We start from the raw sequence: 17662 nt of genomic DNA, 5'->3' as shown, positions 1-17662 counted from the left end.
CTCTCTCTCTCTCTCTCTCTCTCTCTCTCTCTCTCTCTCTCTCTCCACACACACACACACACACACACACACCTCCTAGGCACTATTGCCCAATTTCTATTCAGAACAAAAGCACCCACACTCTATGTTACAGAGTCTTGGCCTCACCTTGCATACAAAACTAGTAGAATTTGACAAAATTTTAAAGTCTGCAAATCGTTAAGCATCTTATTCAACACAGGGAAGAAAGGCACCAAGAGTGAGTGACCTTTTCTTTCCCCCCTCTTTCTGTTGATTATGACATTACCCATTAGGAGTCCAAGTTGATTCTTCCAGGATTAAGGTTGGACTAAGAGGTGAAAAAGTTTGTTTTCGCTCATTTCTGTTTCTGTCAAACTTTCCATTATAAATTTTATTTTCTCTGCCAGTAGAAGTAATATGAAGCTGGGATTTGGCAGGAAAGTTTAAAGCCAGGGTGTGTGATTTTTGTACACCAATTTAACGTAAATCAGTTTCTCTGGACTTCGTAAGAGAGCTTTGAAAAGCCACCTTTGTCTATACAATTTCCAAAGTTGAAAAAACCAACCAAACAAACAAAAAAGTCAATATGTGTGTTTCTGGTAACTTTATTAGAAGTATATTGGTGCATTTATTTATATTATTTCTCATTTTTAATGAATCCAAACAAATAGATAATAAAGAACCCGGTGGCTTTTTATTTTTCTGCTAAAATATCAATTTTTAGAAAACCATGTCTAATACTCTTAACACTGAATCTTTAAGAGAAACACATCAGTTGCTTAAGGGTGTATACACACACACACACACACACACACACACAAAATCAAGGCTTATGTATTAAAGTGATGTGCTTTTGTATATCTCAAGATGATTAAGTATGTCTCCAGGACAGTGGCTCACTCACTACCTGTTGCTTACTGCCAGTGTTTGTGTAGGAAGAGCAAACCGCCGACCGCCTAGAATAGGCAAGCTCCCACAGATCACAGCTCATCCCTTGGGGTTCACAGGCTGCATTGTTATCATATGAAAAGGCAGCTTTGCAGCTCCTGTGGTTCCTCCATCGAAAGGTTTTCTGTCCAGCAGCTCACTGGCTGGCAAAAGGAGCAAACAAAAGCTCCCCTTCCCAAGAGAGAGAGTCACTCACCTTGTTCCACAGTGGGGAATCGTTTCAGCTGTGATCTGCTATTTAGACTCCGAGCACAAGACGAGGGCATTCTGGCTTGCTTTGGGGTCTGTTTAGCTCAAGTAGTAGACAAGAGTTCAAAGAACAAGGCAGCTCCAGAGAAACCGACTCCCTGAGAGACAAACTCTGCTCTGCTCTTTTCTCAAATTCCACAGAACGCTGAATTCCAGACTGCGTACGCATCCTCACCTTCAAGCCCTGTTTCCCCATGCAGGGACTTCTCAGCATCTGCCTTGAGATACGCTTGAGCATCGCCCGGTTTCTAGGTGGACGCAGCTAAGACCTAGCTGCGCCCACAGATAGCCATTGCTGGAAAGACTTACATGCCTGAAGCAGAACTAAGAAGGAAGGCTGAGCCGCCGCGCTCCCCTAGCAAGATTCTGAAGGTCTCTCAAGAAACACAACAGCCCTGATACAGAAAAAGCGCTTTCCTGAATAGCAGCTAGTCGAAGTCCCGACATTTCAGCCCTCACACACTCCAGGCAACCACCTCATTTCCCCGCCCCCCATGTCCAATTCCACTCTCACCTTGTGTTTGGAAACAAACAAACAAAAAAAGTTCAGTTTCACCAAGGGAAGTATCCCCCCCCCCCAAAAAAAAAAAGAAAGAAAGAAAGAAAAACGGAGGGAGAAGGGACTGCGCTCTGTACACACACTGGCTCCCAAGGTCTGGATGATGCTTTCCCAAGTTCAGGGGCCTCCGGCTTACTCAGCAGAGGAAATCTCTGTCTGTGAGGAAGCATGCCAATTCCTATGAGTAAGAAAGGATACAGGGTCTAGGAAACCTATTCTCTCAATGACCAGCAAAAGGGGCCCAGCAAAAAAACTAGAGACCTGTGCCATGGCCATCTGCAAAGAGGAAGGATGTTGTTAACTTTCTTCTCCCCAAAACTCTGGCGACCTCTGCCTTGACCCTCAGAAACCAGACCCACCGGAACCGGCTTTTCTGCAGGAATTGAGAGCTTTTACACCAGAGACCCAGCTCTGTAAGGCTGGTTGCCCAGGCTATCTGCCCCGAACATGTGCACTCACATTCCAAAGATGTTTCCGTTGCACTGGAATGGCTGTAAATTTCTTTCCTGCAGAATTCTTTCCACACAGACTGCCATGGGCTGCCCCTCCTCTTGCATGCAAGAGTTCTCAACCAAGAGCTGCGCAGCTCATCGCAACAAATCTTTTAGATGCTGGGGTATGACTGAATTGGCAACTGGGCCAGAGGAGTCAACTTTTAAAATGCAAATATATACAGCAGCAGGGAGGGGAAAGAGAACCGCTCAGAACCAACCCTCCAGACTTCATGAGAAATGAGTGCTCCTGGCACGGAGACTTTCTTCAGTGCCCAGTTACTGAAGCACATGTGGGCTTACATGGGTTTTAGGGATATAATAAACAGGTTGCTTTTTTTTTTTCCTCAATCCCAAGCAGATTTTCCCCCCATGTCATTCAAACAACTAGAAAAGCAAGAAGGCTCAGAAGATGAAGCAGCCCTTTTTCTGCAAAAATAAAATAATAATAATAATAATAATAATAAACCACACACGAATGTCTGCTTTCTCTGTGTGAGGACTAAAAGGGTACAAGGCTTTGAATATTAAAGAGCATTTTTAAATCTCAGGGAGGGTTCTGGAAGGTACTAAACCGGTCCTGCTCTTTTAAGGTACACACTATTATACGTATTTTAATTATGATTGGTAATGAGACTAAAATTGAAAGAAAAATATTTATAAAATTTAGTGCTTCCTCTTTTCCCTACAGATAGCATTTTCGGAAATGGGTTCTCTAGAGTTAAAAAAGTACACAAACACAGGGGGCACAGACACACAACACATGCACACACACACACACAGGCACTTTATTATTTAATTAAGGTGCTCTCTCTTCTTTTCCTAACTCATGCATGTTTTCCCTGCGACGATGGCTTTACTGCTAGCCTGCCGGCCTTGACTTCCAGCCAAAAACAATCCAGAAACAAAAAGGGACAACAAATCATATTTCCGCAGACATTTTTATCCCTCGGTCCCACCCTCTTTTCACACAGCACCGTATAACCCCGAAGAAAACTATAATTTAGAGCAATGCCACCCAGACCCAGCATCTGACACGAGGCTGCCCTGAACATTTCTTTGGTGAGAAATTGTTAAGTTCTTAAACTGCAGATAAACTCTTTTGATAGACCCTCATTCACTGACGTGGCTGGTTTGCAAACAGCACCCGGGGTTACAGGCTGATGGTTAAAAGAATTAAAAGGAGCCACTGGATGCAGCTTTGACCCTCCGAGCCCTAAAAATGAGATGTTTGTTTGTTCCAAGCTCCGGTTTGCTTCATTCCTTAAAGACAGCCATCAGGAGACTCTCAACCCTCCCTGGCCTTCAGTGTCACAACTGAAAGCAAGGCAGGCAATCATTTCCATGGTTAGCCCTCTCACCTTGTCCCCAACCCAGTGTGGCACTTACCTGGTGGCAACCCTGAACGTTTTCTCTCCCATAAGATGAGTATGAGCCCCTTTCTGTTTTACCTGCCAAGAGAGACAACAGAACAGGATGAATCGTGATTTTTTCCTTTAAAGCAAATTTCCCCTGCAGGTAGCAGAGATCCACTCCCAGGCTCCTATGTTTACATACGTAGGGGAGCCACAACTGGCAATGTATGCAAGCAAGACAGGGAATGGCGCTTCCTCACTCTGGCGACAAGAAACTGGAAAAAAAATATCCTTCATTCCTATTCTTAGCCAAACTGCTCCACACTTCCAAAAACTGTCATTCCAGAGGCCTCCACTTTCTCTAACAAACAAATTGTCACTCCTTGTTTCTCATGTTCTTTCTCTCTCGCAAAATTTGGACCATTTCATCTTTATTTACACAGCAGGCAAATGATCTATGTAATGACCCTAGCCTGGTACTTCCCATTGATTATATTGACACTTAACAGGGAGGCCAAAGCTAATCAATCACGGGCTCTCCAGATGGTGAATCTAGCAAAGAAACTGTTCAAAATTCTAAGACCCTTCCCCCCACCTCTCTCTCTCCTCCCTTTTAAAAACTCCCTTTCCCCAGGAGCGATCCCCAGCAGCAGCAGTGATAGGGGCCTCCCTTGGGAAAGGGGGTTTGGGGAAATCACCCATTCAGAATCCGGGTTCAGATTCCCCACAGACTGAGCATGCCCTAGGGTCATGCTTTTGAATGTCTTGTCCAGATTTCTAACTCCACATGTTTCTCTAGACTGGTCAGGACAGGTAGGGGATCTCCACTGTAAGTGAGCCGTGAGCCGTATGCGTGTGCATGTGCGTGTGCGTGTGCGTGTGCGTGTGCGTGTGTGTGTGTGCGTGTGTGTGTGTATGAACCCAAGGTTGCACTTTCTACTTTGTTTACATTTTAATCAAAATCACATTCCAAGAGGGACACTGGAGGCCAGTTGGTGCTGTTCGAAGGCTTGCCCTAGGAGACAGACCATACAGAATGACAGGAGGCTAGGGGAACAGGTCAGTGCTCAGAACCTCACTCTATCCAAGGCTGAGGGACAATCTCTCATCAAGACTACAGCTTTGAGGTATATTGTACTTTATAGATGGCAGTACACTCTTCCCTTATCCCAGAGGGAATATTCAAAGCTGGTTTGAGGAGCTGAAGCGACCTCCTGTTAAAGTTTACGACCCCCAAAATTTCCCCTTCTTCACTAGAAGCACTGAAAGGAACAGTAGTCATTTTCCCTTTGGGTTCAACATCAATGTGATCAGGGTAAACCTTTTGACAACACACACAGAATTTGTCTTTCAGAAACCGTGTCTCTGGTGTAAAGTGAGCCCTGTGTCTATGTCACTGTATTGGATATTGTTACATTGGATGGAAGACGGTTTTCAAAGAGAACAAGTTCAGAGCCTTAAAGCCCTGCCCCACCCCCCACCCCCCACCCCCATGTTAGCTTTTCTCCTGATTTTTAACAAAACTCAAACTTGGGAAAACTGTACCTCGGCCATAGTGTTGTTCAATGCAAAGTACAAAATCAATGCCCATATCAGCATCAATATCCAGAAGTGAGACATGGTCACACAGAGCATCAGTCTTGGGAGATGGGCAGGAGGAACTCTATTGTACGTGACTGTGCTACCATACATGTGTCCACACAGACATCCCTAACCATTTGTGCCATGTAAGCTACCCTACCCTTTACCTGCTCACTGTAACTGTTACTACCAGGAAAGCAACATCACATGCCCTCCCTTAAGTTCTTACAACCATGAAATCTTCATGTATACAGTGACCTATGTACTTGGACATGACATTTTAATCACCTCATGGGCAGACACACAGGTAGGTAGGCAGAAAAGTTAAAGGGGGAAAAAAGGTGCTTTGACATTGTAGGAATATGAAAATCTAATGTCCAGATTAGATAATTTCCAAATATTGAACTATAATATAAAATATGGGTATAAGATAAAAATGGCCCCTTCTTGTTCCTTTTTTTTTTTTTTTTCAAAAAGAATGACAGCACCTGCTATTATTTCCAGAACTCCTCTCTAACACACAGAACTGGAGAGGACAATTTTTCTACCAACATTTGTCTTGCTACACATACACAAGCCAGGGTTGCTCCTTCTATTAGGATAATGCAAATAGAAAGGAGAAATGCAAGAACCAGAGAGAGAAAGAGAAATGGGGTATGGAGAAGAAAGACAGGAAGAATAAAAAAGAGAGAGCAATGGGTTCGGAAGGGAGGGAAGGAGCCCCGAGACGGGCGGAGAAGAATATGAATCCATTCGGCAGAGTCCCCAAGCACTCTTGGCTGCACAGGCCCAGCATTCTTTACTATCATATCAGATACAGACTGCTTAATCTTAATTTTGCTTGTTAAAAAATATTTATCCAGATACGAAAATAAACCCACTGCAAATTACAAGTTGTCAGGGTTAAAAATCTACTCCTGTTTGTGTGGGGGAGGATAAGAGACCAGCACAGACATGAATCATTCTCCCGTAATTTGAGTGTTTCCATGACATCAATGGGCACCCGTCCAGGACTCTGTCGAAGTCTGCGAGGTACCAAAGAGGCTGCACAGCCAGCGGGAGGCTGGGAGGTGGACTAATTTTTTTTTTTTTCCCAAGGATTATGTTCCTTGTGAAGGTTTCATCCGGAGCATCCCCCTTTTTTTTTTACCATCAAATAGATCTCGGCAGAGATCATGGGCGAGCACATTTCATTGTAATAGTGTAAGCCTTTAACTTTATTGCAGCTTTTTGTTCCCCAATTCAACTATAAATCTGTCCTCGGAGCCCAAAACCCTAGTTGGGAGCAAAATAATCGGGGATTGCGGACAAAGCCACAGGACCTCGAAAACATCACATCTTTTTAGTCCTATCATATTTCAAGTGATAAAAAGCAGCCATGTTTAAATGTCACCTCAGTTTGCAGGAGGGAAGAAAATCATGTACTCTGTGTCAGCTGCCCATTAGAAATCAGGCGCCGACTTGATATGAATTTTCTGTTTCAAATTCAATGGAATGTTGGTTTCGAGACAATGAAACTTTGAAGTTACTGAAAGGATACCTGAGTGTGGCCCTTAGGTAACTGTGTCTGCCCAGGAACACAAAGGGGCCTAAACATCTGTGTCTCCTCTATGCCGCCCATGGATTTTTGTCACTTACATCAACTGGCTGGCACAGAGAGCTCAGTCCCTTCTCTCTCCATTATTTACCAACCTCCCTCAGCCCGGGGACCACTACGGATGCTTCGAAGGAGCTCGGGATTCCATTGCTCCAATATCGAAGGGAGATAGTGGTGATGAGCAGAGCCCGTCACTCTCACTGCGGAGTTTTCAAGACAACCGTCCAGTACTAGAATGTGACAGCCGCTGCGGATATTTTTTTGGCACAAAGACAGTGGTGGCGGTGCCAAGCCCCATGGCTAAAACTACTCAAAAGAGGCATAAGGGTAGCATTAATCGCTCAAGTCTTTTTATTGCATGGAGTACCGTTGTCCATATTTTAAAAACTAAAAGAACCCGTTAGTGACATTTGTTATATGCCCATAAATTGGGGGGGAGGGGAGAGGCTTGTGAAATAGATATGAGGGACAAATCTTATCAGGCATTCGGGTCGCTTTTAAACCTAGGAAGACCAAGTGTTAAATTTCACTGCTGGTAACAATTTCTGTGCAAGAAACAAATGGTCTGACCTGAGGAGGGCTGTTGAAACCGCTGAATGGGAGCGACCGAGAGCTAAGTCCACATGCTAAACAACTCCCCTTCTCCAGCAGTACATGAGTAACATGTAATGCTGTGTCATGATGTTTCCCCCCTCCCAATTAAATATGAAGGATGCTGTAAATGAGCAGACACGGCACCCGTCAATCAACCCTGGAGACAAAGGAGCTCAATACTCAGGCTCTCGCCTAGGACAGGTCCGTGTCTACAAAGAACAAGCGATCCAGGAAGTCAATGTGGGCGTTGTCCAGAGGAAGCCTAGCCTATGGCTGAAATCGATATTTAAATGTGATTGCTTAAAAAAAAAAAAAAATGGCACCACACGGCAATCAATAAAGGATTCACTTCCTTCTGTTGCCCCTGAAAACCAATTCTCAGCAGAAAATATCAGCCATTTGCAATTTTTAGGGCCAGTATTTTTGCTGACCCTGATGTTAATCTCTTAACGCAATGTCCCCCAAAGCAGTAGGAAATGTTGTTATTATTGTTGTTGCAATTTGGAGGCCTTGCAGTTAGCAACTATCTAAAGAACCCAGATTCGGTCTTTAGATAATCTAGGATTTGTCATTTGACGTGTCTGACTTTCCTTTCAACATGTCATAGTATCCTGTCACAAGGAGAATGGATGACAATGAAAACAGGCACAGGGACCAATTCCACTCACAAGGGGAGTCAGTCCCCTGTGGTGGATCTGTGCCCCTGGGCTCACAAGAGAGTTTAAAGACGGGTGTGGAGAGCCCCAAAGACAGATACGGACAACTTCTCTGTATGGTTTCTAGAAGTAAGCTGAAACATAGCACATCCTTTGGCGGTTCATAACTGTGTCATACTGGGGTACGGAGCCCCTGATTTGTAAAGGGCTCCTCTAACACGTATACCCAGGTGGAAGATTTAAAACAAAAAACAAAAAAAAAACACTGAAACAGGAGCACCTGTATGGTGGAACACCGCCTCCTGTTCAAAGCCTTGATGAAAAATTATCTGATCCCATAGGATGATACCAGCTAGCTACTTCCCAGCTAATCCTCGTTCTGGGAACTGAAGAATGGGCCTTTTGTTCCACAGCATCAGACTAGGGAACTCATGGTAAACCTGCTTGACTCGGAATCAATTTCTGTCCCTGTCCCAACTCCAATCTCTCTGTGCTTAAACTATTCATCTCTGCTCCTTCTTCTCTAATACAATGAAAGGGGTACTCCACTGAGCAGTAGGGAGAAGTGATGGGGGGATGAAAATGCACACTGGTTATTATGTAGAACCCTCTCTCATTCGCATGGCTCTCTTCACGCCCTACCTACGTCAGAAGAGCTCAGGGCTCACCCTACAGGAGCCACTACTGCTCCATCTGACTAAACTTTACAATAGCTGGTGAGGCGGACAGCGTGAACAGCATTTAACAGACGAGGAAACCGAGGCACAGAAAAGTGTCCAAGGCCATGCTGGCCTATAGACAGAGCCAGGAGTCAAATCCTGGCAGTTGTGCCTGCTTTGCCAATGATCTTTAAAGTCTAGGACAAGAAAGTACAAATAAACCAGAGGCCATCGCTGAAATCTCTGAAGTCCCAGAGCTCAAAACACTCATGAATTTGATATGAAATTAATGAAAGTGTCTTATAGGCGGTGATAATTTACATTTACATGGTGTTTTATTCCTAAAAGGTCTCTAGATACTTTATGGCTGTACAAATGATATACACAGAACCTGTGACGTCTCACAATTAACTGCCACCATCTCCATGTTAACTCAAAGCAAGTAATTAACAAAAACATGGCAGAAAACAGCGTTTATCCACATTCTCTGTGTGGAGAGTATAACTGTATATTAAATACACAGAGAAGAATGAGAGTAAAGACATAATTATAACATAGGGTACCTCGGCATCGCTCAAGTGTCTTCCATGGGAAAGCAGTCCCACAATGGGCCTGAGACAGCAAATGGGAACCTCATTGAAAGGATACAGAAAATGTCTCAAGCGATCTATGATCTTTCCCCCTAAAGACTCAACTTATATCTTAAAGGCTCTTAGAAGCCTTGCAGAAGAGATGTGTAGGTCGTTTACTGTGGTGTGCAGTAAACTGACTGGAACATGTGCTCCTGCTTCCATCTTTGTCTTGTGTATTAACCTGAGTCCTGACAAACTGTAAGGATTACAGTGATGAAAAGTATACCAGGACCACTTGCAGTGACTGCACGTCTGTAGTTTTCTATTAAACAGGTCGTAGAGGCACATCCTTTAAAGGTTTTCATCTTCCTGAAATTAGTATACGGTTATCTCAACTGTTCACTTGGTGATAACTCAGTAGGCGTCTATCTTGCATGGAAATCAGTACCCCTCCATAGTTTTAACTGGCTGATCAACTCTAGTTATCCCTGACCCCATACCCAGGTGAGAGTGGGAGTCTTATAAAAACAGGAGACAATGTCAATCAGATGTCTAAAATCTGAGAGATGAGAGCTTATTTCTCCTGCAGAATATGGAATATAGGCGACCATACACCAGGACAGCCCCTCAGAGGCATTTAAAATTCCACACTGGAAGAATCGTAACCTGCTTTCAGAGTATAGACCACTCCCTGGGTACCAAGGAAATCTTTCCATCCCTCAGAAACAAATACAGGAGAAAGGCAACCCACTGGTGGGAACTGGGAGCCAACCATTTCTCCCAGAACTGATGTTCCAGGTACTCAGCAATGGGCTGTCTGATCCTTTCAGAAAGGGTAAGTCTGGACAACCTCTCACCGAGGCTTCTATTCCAGGCAAGGCACCGCCTTCACAGCCGTGTACGATAAAACCCAACCAACACAATGCCTGGCGCTCTACCCAAACTCTACTTTAGGAACAGCCTCTGGTTCAGCATCTACAGTCCATTCTTCTTAAAGAACACAGTGGCAAGGCACTGTACTGAATCAGTACGGAGACTGGTGTAACCTATATCGTGTAACAGAACGCGCTCCGGGAATTCAGTGAATGGATTCCACGCCCTGGTTTTTATACAGATGTGGTCGGGGAAATGAAGAAAGGGCACTGAAGCTACACAGGTATGAGAGGCGAGGTCAGAACGGAAGCCTCCACCGCAGCTTTGTCTACAGCATGACACCTCCCTTGGGACTATTCTAGATGACACTGTCTCCATACGGCCACAGCCAGGTACCCAAATACTTTCACTCAGTTTAGAAAATCTAAGAGTTCTCAGGCCCCAGATCAGGGGAAGGAAAAAAAATAAAAAGGCATCTATGGAAATACATTTCAAGTGAACATCCTCTGATACATCAAAAAGCACCTTCTCGCTGCAGAAGAGAAATGGTACCTTGGGTTATGTCACGGACCCCAGGCGGCAACAGGCCAGCCAGCTGATCCTTCCATCCACTGCCTTGCATCGGGGCTTAAGCGAGCTAAAGCGTGTGACTTCTATGTGTTATTTTCCAAATGCAGGAAAATCTTTCATTGAAAATAACGCTAATTCCACAGAGTGTGCAATTAATCAGCATAATGACTGGGCTAACTTCGCTGTTTGGGGAGGTGTGGCAAATAACTCCTTAAGGCCACTAAAGTACCACTTGAACCACCAAGTAATGATTTTCTGAATCAGCAATTTGTACAAGGGTCCCCGAGAGACCCCGAGGATGATGGGCAACCCCAGAAGCCTTTAACTCACTTCTAATGAGTAAGTTACCACTGGCTTTATGTGCATAGCATCTCCATGTCCCTCCTGCCCTAGTTTATATTTTTATGACACTTTGTCTCCAAGGAATGGATAAAACTATAGCAATTTGGGATTTGTAGGTTCTTACAAAAAAGAAAAAACCCAGCATGTGTGTTTGATTTTTTTTTTTTTTACTTTCTATATTTTAGGAAATCATTTCTGTATAACAATAGGAGAAAGAGCTAGGAAGATGGCCTAATGGTTAAAACCATTGGATGTTCCTGCATAGGATGTGAGTTCAACTCCTAGCACCCACATATTGGCTCAGAACCATCTGTAACTGTCGTTTCAGAGACCCAAGGCTCTCTTCTGGCCTCTGAGGAAACCCGCGTGTAAACAGCGTGTAACCTGCATGTAAACAGCATGTAACCCGTGTGTAAACAGTACAGAGACAGACATGTGCACAAAACATTCATACATATAAAATAATTTTTTAAAGTAAAAATAAAAGTAAAAATGGAGAAAAGCTGGGAGCCAGAGCGATGGCTCAGCAGATAAAGCACTGGCTGCTTTTTCAGAGGACCTTGGTCCGATTCCCAGAGCCTACATGGCAGCTGTTACTTCAGTTGCATTGGATTCAAATGACCTCTGTGGGTACCAGGCACACATGTGGCACACAGGCATATATGTAGGCAAAACACCTATACACATAAAGTGAATTTTTAAGAAGTTTTAATGGGGAAAGAATTATCTTACAGTACATATATCAAAAGGAAGCAAAACTAAAAAATATGTTTTTATTTTTATTTTTTTTAAATGTTACATTCTTATGTAGAAGAAAAGACTTGGGATGTGTACGAGGGAAAACATCATTTCCTCAAATATTTTCTCTTATCTATGACTAAGAATTCTTAACAATCTAGAAGAAGATCCTTCTTAAAAACTAGTTCTTTGGGCAGGTGGAATAAAGTTCAGAATACTTTCTCTTTCTCTCTCTCTCTCTCTCTCTCTCTCTCTCTCTCTCTCTCTCTCTGTGTGTGTGTGTGTGTGTGTGTCTGTGTGTCTGTGTGTNTGTGTGTCTGTGTGTATGTACTTGTACATTCAGGTGCACGTCCTATGCGGGCTTGAGTAGAGGTCCCGGCTACCATTGGAATGGCTTCTTCAATCATTTTTCTACCTCAGTTTTTGAGATGGGTTTCTCTGTGAGTCCGGAGCTTGCTGTATCAGTTAGGCTGGCCGGGCAGCAACCTGCAGGAACTATGAGCCTTGGCCCCCAGTGCCAAGGTTATGTGTGAGTCCTAGCTCGCCAGGCTCTCCGGGTGCTGAGGCTCTGAACTCCTGTACTCACGTTACTGTGGCCCTTGGCTCACTGAGCCGCCTCCCCAGCCTTGCATTTGATTTCGATTTTCATAAAAATCTCATTAGTAATAGCCACCAATTTAACAGGTACACAGAGCTCCGCAGGTTATAGTGGGCAGGCACCAACAAACCCAGCAGCCTGCTAGATAACGAAATGGAACCACATTTCACAGGACAACCAAGCTGCAGCCGTGTCCCTTGAGACAAGGACATCTCAAGCTAATTCTGTCAGCAAGCGGGAACTTTAAGTTCATTCAACCCATTCCCAAAGGGCATTGGTTGTGAAGAAATTATTTTACATGATCAAGTTGACTCATCCAGAAAGTAACTGTGTCTACAACCCCAGGACACCTGGATTTTTCTGAAGGTTGTTGCTCTCGATCAGACCCTGGCCCAATGCCCCCAAATCACCCCCTCTCTCCATCTTAACCCTAGAGTGGTGTCATGTTTAGACACAGATGGGACTCCAGAAAGTGGCCAAGGCCTGTGTGACTTTAAAGACCCCACATGCCCCTCTACCCAAACTCTCTAAACGTGAGCATTTGGATCCTTGTCCCTCCTCCGAGAAGATGTGTCACATTTCTGCCAAGATGTTTTTTTTTTTTTTTAAATCATATAAATTGGACTGTGTTGCCTTGAATTTATTTATTTACTTACTTAGAATTTATCAGCAAAGTTTAAGATACTTGGTAGTAGCAGTTCACCACATGAATCACTTCGCCAGGTAAGTTATTTCGTATTCAACAAACAATAAGGTCTAACAAGGACAACAACAGTAAACATCAAAATAATAATGCCAGAACTCTGAGTGAACCAAAGATGGATTTAAAAAAAACAAAACAAAACAAAACTTTAGTATAAAGCCTAGTTCTTAGGAGACTGAGGCAGGAGGATAGCAAGTTTGAGCAAGCATAGGCCAGACTAAGAAAATGTTTCTCAAAAAGGGGGAGGGGGTGGAGGGTGTTAGGATTATCTTTTCCTAATTAAATCTCAAATTTAATATGTTATTTAAGGCTCCGCAAAGATAAGAGAAATAGATGTTGGGTAATTCTAAAGCATAGTAATTATTTACACATGAACAGAATCTGAAGAGTACATACATGATATTATACATATGACATACGTGTGCCCACATCTCTACTTTTATTCTTTAAATCTCTATACTTTATCTCCTTTGAGTTTCCATTCCCAACTTAGATAATGAAAATATGTTCAATAAACATAGCTACTATACAAACATACGCAGGCATATCTACATGTGAACATACGCAGGCATATCTACATGTGAACATTTTCAGCTCCAGTTGTCTGTTCATCAGTAATGTCTGAAAAGATTGTCTCTCTAGTTTTAATACTGGAACACAATTTAATCTAGATTATGTTGAGGAATTGAGAAAAAATAATCTGAATTCAAAATGTGTTCGAGATTACCTATGGAGCAGACAAAGAGCGGAAAGATGAGCAGCCATTAGAATTAATGAAGAGTGGCAACCTACAACCTCTTCAAGACCGAGAACATGGAGAAAATAATCACATTCTCAGACAGACGGGGCCAGCTACCATGTGACACTAGCTACCATTAACCGAACTTGACGTGCAAGATCCAACAGCACAAACCATCGATTCCCGTAATGTGATATGTAAGGGAAGTGTCCTGTTTACAGAAGGAGGAAGTCAAGAGCACAGGATGGCAGAAAGAGGAAAAGATCAGGAAGATGATGCAGAGAGTAGGGGAGGGCCAGAAACATGACTCCATTTTATCCAAAGCACCCAGGAAACAAAATATGTCAGTGTTTACGGGAAGCAATCTTCAGGGCTAGAGCCTGCAAAAATTATCCTCAAAGTGTTTTTCTGGAATAAATCTGAACCATGTAATGGGGAAATACTTTTCAGAGCCCTTGTACACACCATGTGCCAGAAGCTGGAGGGTATGGTCCATGATGGATGTCACTCTCAAGGGAGTATCTATGACACTACACTTCAGGGAGATGTGTCAGAAGAATATAGCCCAAATCAAGAAAACCTAGCAAAACCTCATTGAAGACCACAGTGACAAAAGAGAGGACACTTGCCAGTCAACAGAGGTGTTGAGGTTGAAATGAGGACTACACGTTAGAATGCGGCTACTTGGCAATATCAAATACATGAAAACAACATTCTAAAAATGACACTCATATGATGAATTGAAAACTAATGTTAAAGTCCCTGGAACCCAAACCTGGGATGACAGACCACCAAAAAGACGTTCACAGGCTGTGTTGTCTCTTCGTGGTCTAAGCCCTTCAATGGGGCCATGTATGGAGAACTGGTCTGGGAATTTCCTACAAATAAGGAGAAATTTGCAATGCACCCCCCCCCATTCAATACTCTGAAGTTTCATCTACCATAATTAAGGGCCTCATTCAATCACATAATCTCAGAGATGTATAGTAATCATTTACACAAATGAATTTATTACAGAAAATGTAATGGAGTAAGCCAACAGACCCCACTGCTTTCTTAAGAGCTCGTTCTTTATACGGAGCCCTGCTCTCCATGCAGGGAAGAATACTCTCTCCCAAGGGTTTGTCTACCATGCAGTGCAAAGAGGCGGCGTCTTCTTAGCTACCCTTGAACAGTTTCATGCTGTGGTGTGGGACCAAGAGCGATCTGTCCTTTGAACGTCCCACGCGCCTTAAAGCAATAGGAAAAGCCAAGCAAACTAAGAGTGGTTCCACTCAGACTACCATTCTTACTAGCTGCAGGTGAACATGGCCCATTCAGATTTCTAGGGAAACTCCAAACGTCTGCATAAGGCATCAGGACGCAAATGGGAGCTCATTTTCCTAGAAGCAAGGGAAAACTGCTCGCCCCAGCAGGGTGTCTCTTCTAGGGGTTCCCCTCACTTTGTGAACAAAGTCTGACTTTCAGGGTTCATCCCCCATGAAACTCTATTCCCAACTCAAGCAAATTAGGATTTGTCGCAGACAGAGGCAGGCTGAAGAAAAACAAGGAAAGAATGGCAAAGGGCATCGCATACCTTATGTGCCCTTTGAGCTGTCAGTAAGTCCTTAAAGGATGGCAAAGCTCCACCCAAAGTGGAACTCACATTTCAATGCCAAGGAACAAATTAGAGACCGTACTCAACCTTAAATGACTTCATAGTTGCAGAAAATACTTATTAATGTCTAAAGATGAAATGAAAAGGAAACCCAACGACACCTCAACACCTTAAGAATTTAAGAAATTAAGAATTCTACATTCCAAGTCAGTTCCTACGAGAGTGGCCAGCAGAGGGCGCACATGCCCCAACACAGCCGCCTCGGGCTAGGCGGGCACTCCCCAAACCTATTTAAAGCATTAAAACCTGACCAAATTTGAAAGAGGGGCAGCAAGCTAGTCACAAAACTAATCTCAATTTAGGATTACTAAGAGACACAAGTACATTATTATTTAACAGCAACTTTAACAAGGACTTATTGGCTGCTCAACGAGAGCTGTTCCATTAAAAAAAAAAGAGAGAGAGAGGTAGATTTCTTTGCATTTAAGAGAGCTTATGTTACTTTCCAAGGCTACTGTGGTTTTAATAGGCCTGTACAGCCTATATTAGGAGCTCTCTACAATACGTGTATTTTTAGAAGTAAAGTAAATGCATCATTTACTCTGTGTGTGTGTGTGTGTGTGTGTGTGTGTGTGTGAATTATATTAAGTTACTCTCTGAAATAGCATCTCTCTTAGTGTGTCTCTATCCATATGCTCCATACAAATCCATTCATCTTTGTGGCTTTCCAGCCACCCGGTACATAGTGTTTCCTGTCTAAATTCACATGCATACGTTCCTTATTGTTTTCTATGTTTTGTGTTCTCTCAGTTAGCGCCAAACTATCTGCTTTAAGCTTCTATATTTTATTTGCTTTGGGGTTACAAAAAGTTATTCCAGAAAAGGTGCTCACAGCTATATGAATGCTGTATCAATTGACAGGCATTGTTTATTTAAGAGAGCTTTCCAAAAAAAAAAAAAAAAATGAAAAAAAAACCCACCCATCCCCCCCAGCACTTTCTGAAAAAAAAAAAAAAAAAGAAAAGAAAAGAAAAAAAGAAAAAAAATTAAAGTACCAAATAAAAAGAAATGTTGACTCCTACATCGTTCTTCTTTGCAGATAAAACAATTAAATAACCCGCAGGAAGAGTGGCTTCAGATTTAAAATAGGTTACAATAAAGGGACGGTTGCCAAATAAGTCTCAAACTGGAAGTAAAATTGGATAATTCACCACTGTTTGCCCGTCCACCCCGATGGCCATTTCAACCTTACCCCTGCTACTCAAACAAAAACAGTGGAGCCCTGAGACATGGCCATCAAGTGATTCCTTTTTTTTTTTTTTTTTTTTAAATCAAATCTCTGCAGACTTGAGTTATGAACCGAGTCCACGGTGTCTACAAACCAGGTGGCTTCGGTGACACGTAGGTCTTGGCAAATGATATGCGCCCTTTAGCTGATGCGGCTCTTCCATTTCTGCATAAGTTAAAATGACGAGGTTTTTTGTTATTCCTAAGCACTCAATTCCGAACTGTTTGCACAATCTGTTAAGTCCAGGCAGATTTAACTGATTCTGACATGCAGCCCGCCAAGGCCAGTGATGGGGATAATGCCTCTTTACATGGGTAAAATTCTGTGCCACGCAGGTCACTCTCTTCGGGGGAATCAACTGTGTGTCTCTTCTTTGCGTCTCCACCACAATCGTTCATCCCGCAGCCTGGAGCCGAGAGAGTGAGATGCAAGAAAGGAGCCGAGTGCTCAAAGCAAAAATCTGCTTCCAGGACAATCCATTATATCTGACAAGTTAAATGTTCCATGGTAGGCCATATGGCACCAGAGCAGGCCCGACGATGGAAGGGAAGAGCTCGGCAAATGCATCACAATTAAGGAGTTTGGCTACACACTTTAGTTTGAATTACTTTTTTTCCCCCAAATTGTAAATGTTGCCCTCCCCCCAAAAAAATTTTTTTTCATTTGAGTTCCTCTGAAATAGGAGAGTGTCTTTGAAAAGACAACCCCGGCGGTGTGGGGATCAGAAGGATAAAAGTTGGGGCAGGTGGGTTTCAGAAAACCCTACAGGCCCGTGGCCTCAACCATTTCAGTTTCAAGACAAATAACAAGTAAATGCTAGGTGTTCGCTAGACTATTTAAATGAAACCGGTCATGAGGTTGGAACATGTAAATGAGTCTGGTACAGCACAAAATCTAAGTCAGTCTCTCTCTCTCTCTCTCTCTCTCTCTCTCTCTCTCTCTCTCTCTCTCTC

General features: G+C 43.2%; 1 protein-coding gene across 21 annotated transcripts in view; it reads right to left on the bottom strand.

Moving 5' to 3' along the window:
• The window catches only part of Tcf4 (transcription factor 4), a 347041-nt gene that overhangs the window by 166707 nt on the left and 162672 nt on the right, over positions 1–17662 (bottom strand). For 13 of the 21 annotated variants that reach the window (XM_021214215.2, XM_021214219.2, XM_029547088.1 and 10 more), the window contains one exon: positions 3637–3698. In XM_021214215.2, coding sequence (XP_021069874.1) covers positions 3637–3698 — 62 coding nt within the window. Of the gene's footprint in view, positions 1–1144; positions 1613–2215; positions 2467–3636; positions 3699–3804; positions 4184–17662 lie in introns of those variants that run through there. The other 8 variants (XM_029547096.1, XM_029547097.1, XM_029547095.1 and 5 more) reach the window with 6 other exon arrangements.

The sequence above is a fragment of the Mus pahari genome, chromosome 15 (genome assembly GCF_900095145.1).
Source record: "Mus pahari chromosome 15, PAHARI_EIJ_v1.1, whole genome shotgun sequence".
In the NCBI taxonomy this organism is placed as follows: Eukaryota; Metazoa; Chordata; class Mammalia; order Rodentia; family Muridae; genus Mus; species Mus pahari.
Note: the sequence above shows the minus strand (reverse complement) of the source record. Positions and strands in the feature narration are given on the sequence as shown.